General features: G+C 33.6%; 1 protein-coding gene across 2 annotated transcripts; it reads left to right on the top strand.

Annotated features, from left to right (window-relative positions):
- The first annotated feature begins 1,531 nt into the window (after positions 1 to 1,531).
- LOC132276556 (protein EARLY STARVATION 1, chloroplastic) lies at positions 1,532 to 9,120 on the top strand. Of its 2 annotated transcripts, none has more exons than XM_059778019.1 (11): positions 1,532 to 2,163; positions 2,792 to 2,883; positions 3,056 to 3,249; positions 4,323 to 4,362; positions 5,923 to 6,004; positions 6,158 to 6,235; positions 6,343 to 6,468; positions 6,725 to 6,846; positions 8,262 to 8,319; positions 8,526 to 8,600; positions 8,717 to 9,120. In XM_059778019.1, the coding sequence occupies exons 1-11, from the start codon at positions 1,889 to 1,891 to the stop codon at positions 8,892 to 8,894; spliced, it is 1,320 nt and encodes a 439-aa protein (XP_059634002.1). In that variant the 5' UTR covers positions 1,532 to 1,888; the 3' UTR covers positions 8,895 to 9,120. The 2 variants fall into 2 exon arrangements, with proteins under 2 accessions (XP_059634002.1, XP_059634003.1); XM_059778020.1 differs by having other exon boundaries at positions 1,533 to 2,163; positions 8,262 to 8,301.
- Positions 9,121 to 13,654: the final 4,534 nt, after the last annotated feature.

The raw sequence follows: 13,654 nt of genomic DNA, 5'->3' as shown, positions 1-13,654 counted from the left end.
TGCAAAGGGAGGGGAAAAGTATAACTTGGATAAGGTAAAGCGATATTCGAGTCCTACCGTGCCGACTGTCACGTTATCACTTATCACTAACAAAACGGAGTTTTACAAATCTTTGGATAGCTATTTTCCGTTGGAATATTCAAGTTTTGAAAAGTTTAACGGAAAATAGGGCCACACAATACCAGAGTATCACTGTTTAACATTATACTACCTTTCGTCCTTTATTCATTTTGTAAATTGTGACTCCCACTAAATGAATAATTATATTGAGAATTTGAACCGAAAAGAATATATATTTAATAACATAAGTACGGTTATTTATATATATATACATATGCACTAATTGTGAAATAAATGAACTCGTTGATATTCGACCTTAGTTGTCGATGTTCTAGAAAGATGTGCAACTTTGTCGGGTAAACATGAGCCTGCACACTTCGTTGGCTAATAAGGATTCATATCAGTATTAATCATTAATCCACTAACATAAGTATTAATCACACGTGTTAGTTGTTACTAAAGTGCTTGTAGTTTTTTTTTTTTTTTTCATCAAATTGCCAACTGTGGTTTGGAAGCCCTCACCTCCATGGGATAGGGGAATGGAGATATTATGTTACAAAGGCTCTTGTCTCATGTCATATCTGAATAAAGAAATTAAATAGATATACTTCATCTGTCTCTTTTTTGTTATTGGCTTCGTATATTGTGACTCACAATTATGTGAGTTACAGTTTATAAAGCGGACAATAAAAAAGGGACGGTGGTATCATAATAAGACTAATTTTTTAATCTAGTATAATGCCAAGCCCTTGCTCCAGAGGGTTCAGAGTAAGCCTTCTCGAATAGATAGGGTGGTCCGATTGCAACAACGGTGTTAGTAATTCGAACAAAAATAAAAAAATGTTAGAAAGGGTCTTGTCCAATATTGAATTCGGAATTATGAGAGTAAAAACGTATAGGTAATGGCAAGGAGGTTTTTCAATAATAATTGGACTGTGAAATACATGAATTCTATTGAATTGCCTTCATTGTTGTGTATTAAGTAAAAAGATTAGAAGTTTAGAAACATTATTGATTTTTTTTTTTTTCGCGTGTGTTATTACTTTCCCAAAATTTTATATTTTCATAAAAATGGATAGAAAATTTCAAAGATGAATGAAAGAATTTTCTCACATATGCTATTGGGGGATGGCCTTATATTTGATCTCTAATTGTATTAAAAGGAAAGGAAAAAAAAAAAGAAAAAAAAAAGAAAGAAGAAGCTAAAAACAAAATAAAACTTGCAGAACTAAAAACATTTTGGCATGTTTTGAAGAGTCCCTGTCACCAATATCACACAATTTAGTTTTCAGATAAAATATTATACAAAATAACAATTATTATTAAGGCGTTGGTGAGTCACAATAAGCGCCCCAAAAGGACGGTTCAATGTTCGACAGGTGGCAACTCCTTGCTGGCACAGTGGATTCAAAAACGAAAAGTGGGTCCACTGTGCCTCACGTGTATGATTAACTCCCGGGATTCGAAGCCACACCGATCACTTACATCGCACACCACCGCTTCTCTCTCTCTCTCTCTCTCTCTCTCAAATTATCTCTCTCATCTTCTTCGGTCCCTCACCGTCAATGTTCCAGCATAAATATTCACCCTCTTTGAACTCCAAACCTCTCCGGATTTAACTCCTCTAATACTATTGGTTCTTAAACCCTTCTCTCTCTAAATTTGAATCTCCTCTCTCTATATCTATCGATCAATACATACATATATTATATACTTGTAAGTGTCCTTCTACATCAGGACTTCAAGTACACTAACACTGAATCTTCTAGAACCTAGGGTTTATCTTTCTCTTCGCCGATTCTCGTCAATGGCGTCGTCTTGGTAGAAAATGGCGGCGAGTTCAAGAGGTTTATCGACTCCTTTCAGTTTGAAACTGAGGAGAGTCGATGTGACTCCTCTGCATCACCAACGACTAGAGTTGAAGAAGAGGAAGAGGAGGTTTGGTGCAATTAGGTGTTGTTCGGACTCACTGGCTCCGATTCGGAGGACGACCGGGTCGGGGAAGAGTCCGGATAAGGTCGAAGAATGGCCGTTCGATTCAAAGAAGATCCCTCGGAGAGTTCGAATCCAAGCTACGCCGGCATTGCCCTTTGCTTCATCTCAGTAAGTTCCGATCCTCCAACATATCACATATGTACTCTATGCGCATGTGCTTGCAAATTCTTCTATTTTTTTTCCGAGGATTTTCTATTGCGATATTTACTGTTAATTGAGTTTGTTTGATGTAGGATAAAGCTTATTTTCTTCTGTAATGTTTCTTTTTACCTGAAAGGAAAAGGAAAAATAATTTTATTTATGAAGAGCTTAATGTTTCTTTCCTTGCGATTTTCTCAATTTTTTTAATCTGGGAGTAAGCATGTTACTGCCAGATCCAACCTCACACACTTATTATGTGAATTATGTTGCAGAAAGATTTTTTTTTTGGTTGATTTAATTAGCTGCATGTGCAACATTCTTTGTGATAAACGTAACCAAAGCCTAGCTTTTCCCTCAAAAATCGACTTCTTTATGGATGTTATGGTCTCATACTGACAAAGTGTAAGGAAAAAATTCATCTTGCCCTGATTTATCAAAAAATAAATAAAAAATTCATCTTGCCCTGAACATTGACATAATTATATTCAACTATCCAGCCACACTCCCTTGGCTAATAATATTAGACAAATTTTGTGTGAAGAAATAGTTATTCTGCTTTGTGTTATAATGTTTTTGCTTGCATTTCTTGCTTCAGATCCCGTTTTGTTTCCAAACAAGAGAAATTCTATCCCCGCTGTACACCAAGGAATTCAGGGCCCCAGTCCCGCGATACTCCACCTAAAAGAGGTAATTTATGATATCATCTCAATATTGACTTGTAATTATATCTGAGTCTGTCCAGCTAATCTTAAAACTGGTACAGGCATCCATAATTGAATGTTGTGATGATAGAATTTGGTTAGGAATTTATACTGGCACCTTATTCCGTGCCTGATGATATATGTTGTGTTCACTGCAGACACTGGTATTGCAAATGAGAAGGATTGGGGAATTAGTCTGTTAAATGAAAATGTCGTTGAGTCTGGCACTAATGAAGATGGAAGTTCTTGGTATCGAGAAAGTGGAGAGGACCTTGGGGAAAATGGATACAGATGTAGATGGACAAGAATGGGCGGTCAATGGCATGATGGCTCATCAGAATGGAAAGAAACGGTATAAATTATCTCATAAAGTAGTATTTTAATCTATGACTTATGTTGTACTATGAATATAATCTAAGGCAATAATGCTTTCTTCTTTAGTTCAGTTACTCATCGCATTCTTTGGATTATTGATTACAATGGAGATTAATAAGCATATCTTTTCAACATATGACCACTAATATTAGTTCCCTCAACCATATCATTTTCTAATTTTTTCTAAAACTTTTCATATATACTAAATAGTTGTAGTTATAATAGAATACTGATTTATAGTCAAGGTTCAAACTAAAGCTGATTAAAGAGACTGCTCTTCATCTTATAGCCAAGTCCATCGTCTCATTATATGCATAAGCAATATAAGTTTCTTGTTTTGTAAACTTTTCTGAATAATATTTGTACATGATATAGTATAAAATATGCTACATTCTTTTCCTTTGGAAATCTTTTAGCGCCTTTGATGCTTGTTTAATAGAACATGTTCTTGGGTCTGTCCGCATATTCCTTTTTTTTTTAAGGTAAATATTCACGCACCCACAAATGCCCACCCTACGGCAAGAATCCCTCACCTCTCTTGGGGGGGGGTTTTTTTTTTTGGGGGGGGGGGGGGGGGGGGGGGTGTAGGAGAGGATATACGGTATACCAATTGGGCTAATGGCCCAGTGGTTTGTGCACTTATTCCTTCAAGCCACCTTTTTGGTGAAAATCTCCCAAGTACCCAAGTGAGTTTTGGATCTCCTTGTAACAATACCACATAATGCAGATCATTTATCTTAATCAATGCATGTTTTTTATGTTAAATTTTGTTTTTCTTAAAATGCCTTGAGCAGAAAACTGCCAAGTTCAGGTATAAAACCTGGTAGAAGCAGTGTAGGAGCAGCAAAACAGGAAATACACTGCCAAATCTTTTTAACCTTATTAAGTATCATCCCACAACTATGCTACATTGCTATAAGGTCAAAACCTCCATTCATTGCTGCTCATATGTCATTTACACAACTATGCTACATTGACATTGTTTTCATAACCTTATTAAGTATCATCCCAGGTGGATGCATTAATTGGATTTGTTGATCTCCTTGACAGTGGTGGGAGAAAAGTGACTGGACCGGGTACAAAGAGCTAGGTATATTCCTTACCTTCCATTTTCTAGAGTTGCTGGTTAAAAGTATGGATCTGTATAAGATAGTTTCCAATGTTTTTCACCATCCATTTATTCTGAAATTTTTTAATGGCTGTTCGCCATGTGGCAGAGCTTAATATTTATTGACTCTAAGGAAAACATATGTATTTAAGTTATTGGAGAACAGATGTTAACTTTGCCTGAATGAGAAAAAGTACTTTTTGTTTTAGTTCATTTTTTCCCCCCTTGTTGAGATCCACCTAAGTTCTAATGAAGTGTAGTGCGCCTAGTTTGTGGTCATCTCTATTCTGTCATGAGTGCTCTATCGAATTTATTTGCTACAGGCAGTGATTGGTTACATTGACTAAAGACGCAGTGGCTGAAGGGGCCATGAACTGAGCCAAAACATACTTTGGGGAAGGGTCAATATTTCTTATATGACATACTTTTGGCTTTTGTCAAAATCAGACAAGTTCTTGCATATATTTTAGACTGGGAAATTTATTTGTTGCCAAAAACAATCAAGTCTTCCATACTTGTTGAAGGAGTTGCTGATGAAACTTAATTATTGTGTTTACCCTTCATGTGAATTTGCAAAAAGTTGGGTTCTTTTATGATGATATTTTAATGTTAATTTTCTTTTTATTAAATCTGGGAGGAACAACAAAAAGATTTGACTTTATTTTTGATGTAGTATAAGTGCCAGCATGTTAGAGGATTAAAAGTATGTCCATGTCTCTGTATTCTCACTGCTTTTATCGCATGAAGTCACATATCTGTAAATGCTATACATGGTAATGTAGTGCTTTTTTAATGTGTCAACATCTATCCACATGATATCAAATGGGATAAGCAATTACATTGATCCTTCTCCACTTCACCAAGTAAATTTCTTTGGCTGATGTACCGCATTCTTTTTCAGTTTTAATTTTTAATCTCATTTCATTATCACTTGTTTTAGCCTCTCATACTGCATGCTTGCTGTGGTCTGTAGGTTAAATTGGCCCTATGGCAACTAATAAGTTAGAGATTCTTTGTTATGAGTTTGATTTTGTTTGGAATATTATTTAGGACACTTTTATGTTTGCATGCTGTGTTTATTTTATGAACTTGTCAACAGCAAATCCAAGACTCAGATGCACTTGATAATAACAATTACTTTTCTAAGGCCCTTGATCCTGAAGCATTTTTCATGGATTGACATGGTGCTGATTATGCGTAACGTATAAATAATATATGACAATATCTAGTATATAGTACTTGGCATGTGCTAGATACATGATATTTCATATGCTTGATGTTGATTTGTGTATGTTAGTTTCATACATCAGCATTAATAATATATTTTTTTCACAATAATTCTTTAATGAATTAATAGTACTTTTGCTTATATAAAACCTCTCAAATTAACATATATGGTTATTGTTGAGCACCCATTCATAAGCATTTCCATCAGGAAGATAAATTTTTGTTCACTTCATTTCTAAGAGAGTCCGTTGATGATGGTTAAGCATTCCAGACCCCTGTTGAAGTGCTTATCTTTCAAAGCGTTGGATTTTGTAGGCGTGGAGAAATCTGGAAGAAATGCCGAAGGGGATTCTTGGTGGGAAACATGGCAAGAAGTTCTTCACCAAGATGAATGGAGGTTTTGACCTTATCATTCTTCTTGTATAATAAGATACTATAGCTTTAATTTTGATCATGCAGCATGCTGCATTGACAACCTTAAAAATTTCAGTTTACCAACCGTACGATTCTTTTTCAACGGAATAATAATTGCTGCTTTTTAGAACTGCAGTAACTTAGCGAGGATAGAGAGAAGTGCACAGAAACAAGCAAAATCAGGCACAGAAAATGCTGGATGGTATGAAAAATGGTAAGTAATGTCAACATTTTTACTTGTCTGCATCAACTATTTATTTGAGCAGCACCAAGTAACTCGGCTGTGGTAAACATTGGGACGACACATGTATTTTAATATAGGTGGGAGAAATATGATGCTAAAGGCTGGACTGAGAAAGGGGCACATAAGTATGGCAGATTGAATGAACAGTCATGGTGGGAGAAGTGGGGAGAGCATTATGATGGAAGAGGATCTGTTCTAAAATGGTATTCTCTATATATACTCTTAAAACACAAAAATGTTCTTTGTGCAAAGTCATATCATACTGCACGTTAGACTTATCAAAAAAAAAAAAAAAATCATAATGGGCAAGTTAGATGTTGAAATCATCCTGTTGCTTGTAATTTGTACACACTCCTATGAATTTAGTTAATTTTCTGCAACCATTTGCAGCTAATATTGTCTAGTCCACTGAGCAACAGGTATCATTATGTATCCTTTGTTTATTTTATTTTTTCTCAGGACAGACAAATGGGCTGAGACCGAACTTGGAACCAAGTGGGGAGACAAGTGGGAAGAGAAGTTTTTTGCTGGCATAGGTTCACGTCAAGGGGAGACATGGCATGTTTCGCCCAGTGGTGATCGTACGTCTTGTCCTTCTTCCTTTTAAGTGATGATGTTTGACTCACCATACTCCATCTGTTCAAAGCATATAAGTATTGCAATGTTATAAGCCCATCAATAGTACATCAAAAATGTAGATTTATATAGCAATGTTCGCTTGGGTGGTGTCTCCTTCCCACAAGTGGGGTGCAGGGTTCAGTTTCATTGGAAATGGGTCTGTATGTGGAATTAAATAAACATAATTAGATAGGACAATAAATAAATGAATAACCCGGGTATTTTATCTTCTTTTGGTAAGTAAAACACACACCCACAATTGCTACTTATGAGGACTTGAATACTAATCTTTACTTGTTAAGTGGTGGAAATACTACTGGAGCTAAGCTCTTGGTATAACAACTATACTTCACTTGCATAATGATGTTTGGATTTGTATTTACCATCAAAGCTTTTAGGCAAACCCTTTAATATTATCCAGAAGATATATGATTAATTAAAGAAGATTTATCTCAAATAATTTCTTAAGGAAATATACATGCTTATGCATGTCTAGGGCTAATCATGAGACATGGATAAGTGCATGTGTCCCTTTATATGTATTCGAGAGTCGAGGAGTCCACGGGAATATCTGGAGACATATCTCACTGGAGTTCCTAGCTGTCAGATCTTACAATTACTTTAGACCAATAATCATGAGGTAGACTGGTATTTGGTGTTCAATTTCTAGGCTTTTCTAATACTTTAACCTTCCGTGTTCATCAATTGATAGTTGAGAATATATAATCAGAGATTTGAAGTTGTGACTTGTGCGACTTGTATATGCTGTATCTGGGCTCTTGCATTTACTTTGGTCACGAAATTTTATCTTGATTTCACCCTAATATGGCACTAGTTACTATTTATCAGAAAATTTGTAGCAACTTGATGCATTTTGCATAGCAAAGCTTCATTATTGCAAGTTAAAACATACACAAAATTGCATTCAGAAGTGGGGAGAAAAAAAAACTACAACATTAGTAAAATGTGATTTCTGCTATATTAATTGAATGAAAAAGATTTATTGAAAAGAAATGTGAATATGTGTTTTATGTCGGTAACCAAGGAATTGCTCTTCTGCATCTGAAGGGGAAGAAAATTAGTAAGAAACATGTTTTAGTATCGATGAATAATCACACAAGTTTCTATTCATTCGTGAATAGTCGCTAATTGTTGTTTGTACCAGCTCAGATATGGCCTATATCGGCGCAGTAAAGGAGTGTGTGCATGCTTGTGGAATTTCCTTGTCCTCTGCAGTGACTTCATATATTGAAAACACCTCTATTTATCTTTGAGACTTGAAGATTAAGAGCATATCTAGGATTGTTGTTCCACTGAATGATCTCTCTCTTGCTTGTGTTGTTTTGAATTAATACCGACCTTTTCCATCTATGTTTAGGTTGGTCAAGGACATGGGGAGAAGAACACTTTGGAAACGGGTATGCAACTAATTTCTGGTATCTATTCATTGATCAACACGCTTCTTACATTGTCTGTTAGTAGAATTTTGATTATTCCATAGGGTAAAGCCGTCTTCAATTTCAAATGTTTCATTTATACATTTAATGTTTATGGGGAATTCAAGTTCCAATTGTAAAGAATTATTGCTACACATGATTTGCATGATATATTGGAAATCATATGCCTTCTTTTTGTGTTTCAGTAAAGTGCATAAATACGGTAAGAGCACAACGGGTGAGAGCTGGGATATTGTCGTGGACGAGGAAACTTATTATGAGTAAGTCGTGCTTTCTTTTCTCTTATGATTTAAACATATCATGTATAATTTGCATTTTAGTTCTAGTCTTAAATTAAATTAAAAAAACTGACAAATTTTTAACTTTTGCTTTTAAGGGCTGATCCTCATTACGGATGGGCTGATGTTGTGGGGGATTCGAGTCAGTTGCTCTCCATCAAACCTCCGGAGCGGCCACCTGGTTTCTATCCAAATCTTGAATTTGGATCTTCTCCACCACCTCCAGATGACATGCCTTCACATCCACCACCAGCTCCGCCTCCACCTTCACAGTGAAAAGCTGATCTCTATGCTTCATATTTAATTATAGGTGGTTTGAAATATTATTTAAATCCAATTGTAATGGTTAAAGCTTTTGTAGCGGAATGTTACGGACCATTGTGCTTCAATTTATTCATTCTTTTGATTTTTTGACCTTCCATTAAATTTTGGACAATGTTCAACAGCCTGTTAGGTTTAACTTTTGCTATTTAGGTGCTGGTGATTTCCAGTTGTATGCAAATTTCTGGCCATGGTTGTAGTTTGGAGGGTGAAATACAAAGGTTGAGGAATGGGAAGTAGGCGACCTTTTTTTATTAAAGGTTTGAATTTCGTGGGCCAAATATATGTGAGCCGGACCTTTAACCTACGAGGCTACGATCACTTGGAATGTGGATCACAGCCTATTCGAAATCAGCATTTGTATTCTATGCATAATGTGGACCAACAGAATAGAAAACCTATAGAAATTCTTCTACGGTTGTTAATATAAAAATGTTAATTAAAATGAGAAATTTGTTATAGGAGGTATAAGGAACCTGATAGTGCACGACCTGCTTGCCGGCATCGAACTGGAACCCCCGGCAGCTCCAGCAGACGGGTGATAAAAAATGGGAATTGAAGACTCCAAACTCGGGTCTTTGCAGTGGGATGCGCGATCAACCCGTCGTAAAGCTGGTACATCTGCCCTAGATGATGACCGGACAGAAATTCTTGGCCAGCAACTAATAGTAAGATTGCTCTATTACGACTCGAAAGTCACAGATTTGAAACGAAAAACAGCCACTCTGAGCTTATAATTGTTACGAAACTTAAAGAGTATGTTTATATGAATTTAGGCTGTTGGAAGAATATATTGGAGAAGTTAGGAATTCTCCGTTTCTCCAACACATTTTTAAAACACACGAGTCTGTTTAACGAGATTAGAAGTTGAACGGGAGCAATCCAACTACTGGACTACGAAAAGTTGGTACATCTGCCCACATATGATGCCCGGGATAGAAATCCAGCAACCAGTAGTAAGGTTTTTCCATTGCGACTTGAAGGTCACATGTTTGAAATGAGAAACAGTCACTTCGAGTTTATAATTGTCACGAAATTCAAGAGTCTGTTTATATTTATTTAGGCTGATGGAAGAATATTTTGGAAAAGTTAGGAATTCCCGTTTCTCCACCACACTATTTTTAAAACACGATTTTTTTTAGGACAAGAATATTAGATTAGAAGTTAAATGGGAGCAACTCAACTACTGGACCACAAAGGTGTTCGCATTTAATAAAATTTCTGAAATACTAAACTCTCCTGATATTAAAAGAAATTTATTCAAAAATACAATTCTCAACAAACCCTTATTCTAAGTGTCAGAAAAAAAAAAAAAAAAAAAAAAAAAAAAAAAAAAAAAAAAAAAAAAAAAAAGACCAAAGCCATGGCAGAATGGTAGTGACATAAGGATTTTTTTTTCCCTTCAGTCAGTGACATATAAGGATAGCGAGGGTTTTATTGTCCCTATCAATGATTAGTTTATTCCTATGTGTGTGTGTGTGTGTGTGTTGAAAAGCAAAGTTGTTGACTTGAAAAACCTTGCTTAAACGTTAAACAATGTCCAGGCAGGTAAAAGAAAGAAGTTTTATCATTATTTATGTTATAATTAGGTAGGTCAACCAAATTAGGCCTTGTTTTACGTCTCAACATCCCAACGCCCCATGCTTTCGTCTTTCTATTTAGAGCATTATTAGTATAGTAATAATAATTAATCATTTGGAGGCTTTATGGTGTAAAAAAATGTAAGATATTCGTTTCGTTGTTCAATAAAAGATATTTACATATTGTACCATAAAATTTTTATGTGATTAACCCTAACTTTTCTTTGCTTTGACATTTTATTACAAGCAAAATTTGATTTCCAATTGTCCTACAAGTAAATATTGTTGAATTGCATTTGAATTTTATTTTATTGAAAGATTAAATACACACTCATTATGGAGTATATTTTTGCTTCCATTGTTGAGTATTTGAGTTTTCATGAAAATGAAAACACTCTAAAGGGAGGAGTTTATACCATATCCCTCCAAAGAGTATAATATCTAGGTTAGACCACATTGATAATTATTTGACTTAATTTTTTATATATAGAAAATTTTCATAAGATCTGCTACAGTAATCATGCCTAAGGGACAACAGTTTTTTTTTTTTTTTTTACTAAATCCGAAAAATTAGGAGGAGGGCGACTCAAATCCGGGTCATCTGTTTGAGAAGCCGGGTCATCTGTTTGAGAAGTGAGGAGTTCTACCAATTAGACCATTAGATGATGTCCTAAAAACATAATAATTTCACACTAAAATTCTTACTCAATTGTAATTTTATAATCTCAAACACCTTACACCGTAAAATTTACTGACGGGAACTTGGATTAATGCTCAAATTAGACACACCCAAATCCCACCCTTAATAATGATGATACAGAGTGTCACCTTTTTTCTTTTCTTTTTTTAATATATATATATATATATATATATATATATATATGGGTCGGTGCTCATATGTTTAAAATATACGTACACATGTTTAGTCTACAAATAAATAAAGAAAACAAAATTAAAAAAAGAGAAATAATAAAGCTATTATGAGATACATTTCATTACAGCTTTCACGATTCATGACATCTCCTATAAGTTGACACATTTTGTGTGTGAAAAATCATGGCATGGGATCACATTGTTCATATTATAATGCATTGTTTACGCACCTCTAAATCAAACTTTGTGGAAGTTAGAACAACCCAAATCCCACGCTTTAATGATGATGATACAAATGTCAACTTTTACCATCTATTTTCGAGTATGTTTCATGATGTCTACTCATGCTTACCTCCAAATAAATACACTAAATAAATAAGAAAGAGAGAGTAAATATTATTAGTTAGATTTCATGATAATTGTCACTATCTCTATCTTAATTGGAAGATTAATAATTATTGTATTATCTCTATCTTAATTGGAAAATTAATAATTATTGTGTGAATAAATTTAGACGTTAGGATGTACATCATTTTGACCGCTGATGTTGAATATGTCTTATTTTAATTATCAAATCAGGTAATTAATTTACCATTTATGATTTGGTAAGTAATTATGATTTGGTAATTAAAAAGAATATGTCTATATGTTATTGGTCCATATCACAAGTCATATAGTGTACATTCTAACCGGTGAGAACCAAAGTATTCCCTTGTTTCCATTCAAAATTTTCTAAGTAGAGATTAAACGTTTCCCTTTTTTTGTTTGGTTGGATGGAAGAGAATTAAAAAAACTGATACTTTAATTTGATTGGTAGGATAATAGGAAATATAATTTTTTAAGTTATTTTTACCATTAAACCTGTCTCTTACTTTATTTATAGGATTTATTAAATATTTATGAATGGTGATGTAGTAATTTAAAATTTTCTATAATAGGTTCACTTGTTTCTCTTCTATCTTTCGCCCATATTTGGAGCGGATGAAAATTTGTGAAGGAGGAAGAATGACCATCCTTCCTATTATCATTTCTTTCCTTATATCATCTCTACCGAACGAAGGGAATTTGTTCATTCCTTCCTATTTTTCTTCCACCCATTCTTTCTTTCCTACCGAACCTAGTATTAGGGTTTAAATATTATGTTACACATCTAAATATAATTATATATATTATTAAGTTGGCAAGGTTCCAAAAATTAAACAATGTCTTTGAGAAGAAGCAATATTCTTTTTTTAACTTTTCAAATTGAATAATAATTAATTTGGAACAACCACAGATGGAAAAGAAATAATTAATTTGGAACAACCACAAATGGAAAAAGAAATAATTAAATTGGAATGAAGGAAATAAATAATTAAATTGGAATGAAGGGAGTAGGGAATTTTGATACTAATAATCATATCCAAAAACAGAAAGTTCACGATTGGGGTGTGTGTGAGAATTTCTTTCTAATGGAAAATAAATAAATAAATACATGCCATTGAGGAAACGGCCTAGAGGAATATTTTTTATTTTTATTTTTTTTATAACAAATACAAATTTAAAACATTATAAAATTTAAATTATACATAAGTTTTATTACTTCTATTACTACTCAAAAGTTATGTTGTTTAATTAATTCATTTGAAATTCTTGTGAGTTGTTAACATTAATAAAAATAAGAAATAAAAAAATATATATCTAACTCAACTGACATTAGTAATCTAAATTTCTGAATTTACTCAATTTGCAGCAACAATGTTAGTATAATATTTTTTTTGGTACGGAAATATATTTTTTCTTGGTTAGGTGTTAGGATAATATTAGCACAAATTTTAATTACAACTTAAGAACAAAACTAATTCTATAAAGATCATATAGTGGTAATCAAATAATAGTTTCATGGATGTTGTCTTACTAGAAGATTGATGCCTTTTTTTTCATGAACACCATTGGACTCTAAAAATAAGCGATTTTTTTCAAATATCTTATTCTTCAATCTTAGTCAAATTTATCATTCTTAATATATATATATATATATATATATATATATATATATATATATATATATATCGGTAATTGAAGGTAAACAAAGGAGAACATAAATACAAGCAGCCCAAAGTGACTATCATTCTTAATGTCAAATACATGAAAATCTTGCATTGAATATTCTAGATATTTTTTTTTTGGGTAAGTTGAATATTCTAGATATTGACTTTCAACACTTGTGGCTTTAGTGTAAAATTCAATTAGTTTGGCATTCTTGAAATTTACTTACTTTTG

The sequence above is a fragment of the Cornus florida genome, unplaced genomic scaffold, assembly GCF_030987335.1.
Source record: "Cornus florida cultivar Cherokee Brave unplaced genomic scaffold, ASM3098733v1 CherokeeBrave_3.0.0_Hap2_Chr10, whole genome shotgun sequence".
Lineage (NCBI taxonomy): Eukaryota > Viridiplantae > Streptophyta > Magnoliopsida > Cornales > Cornaceae > Cornus > Cornus florida.
Note: the sequence above shows the minus strand (reverse complement) of the source record. Positions and strands in the feature narration are given on the sequence as shown.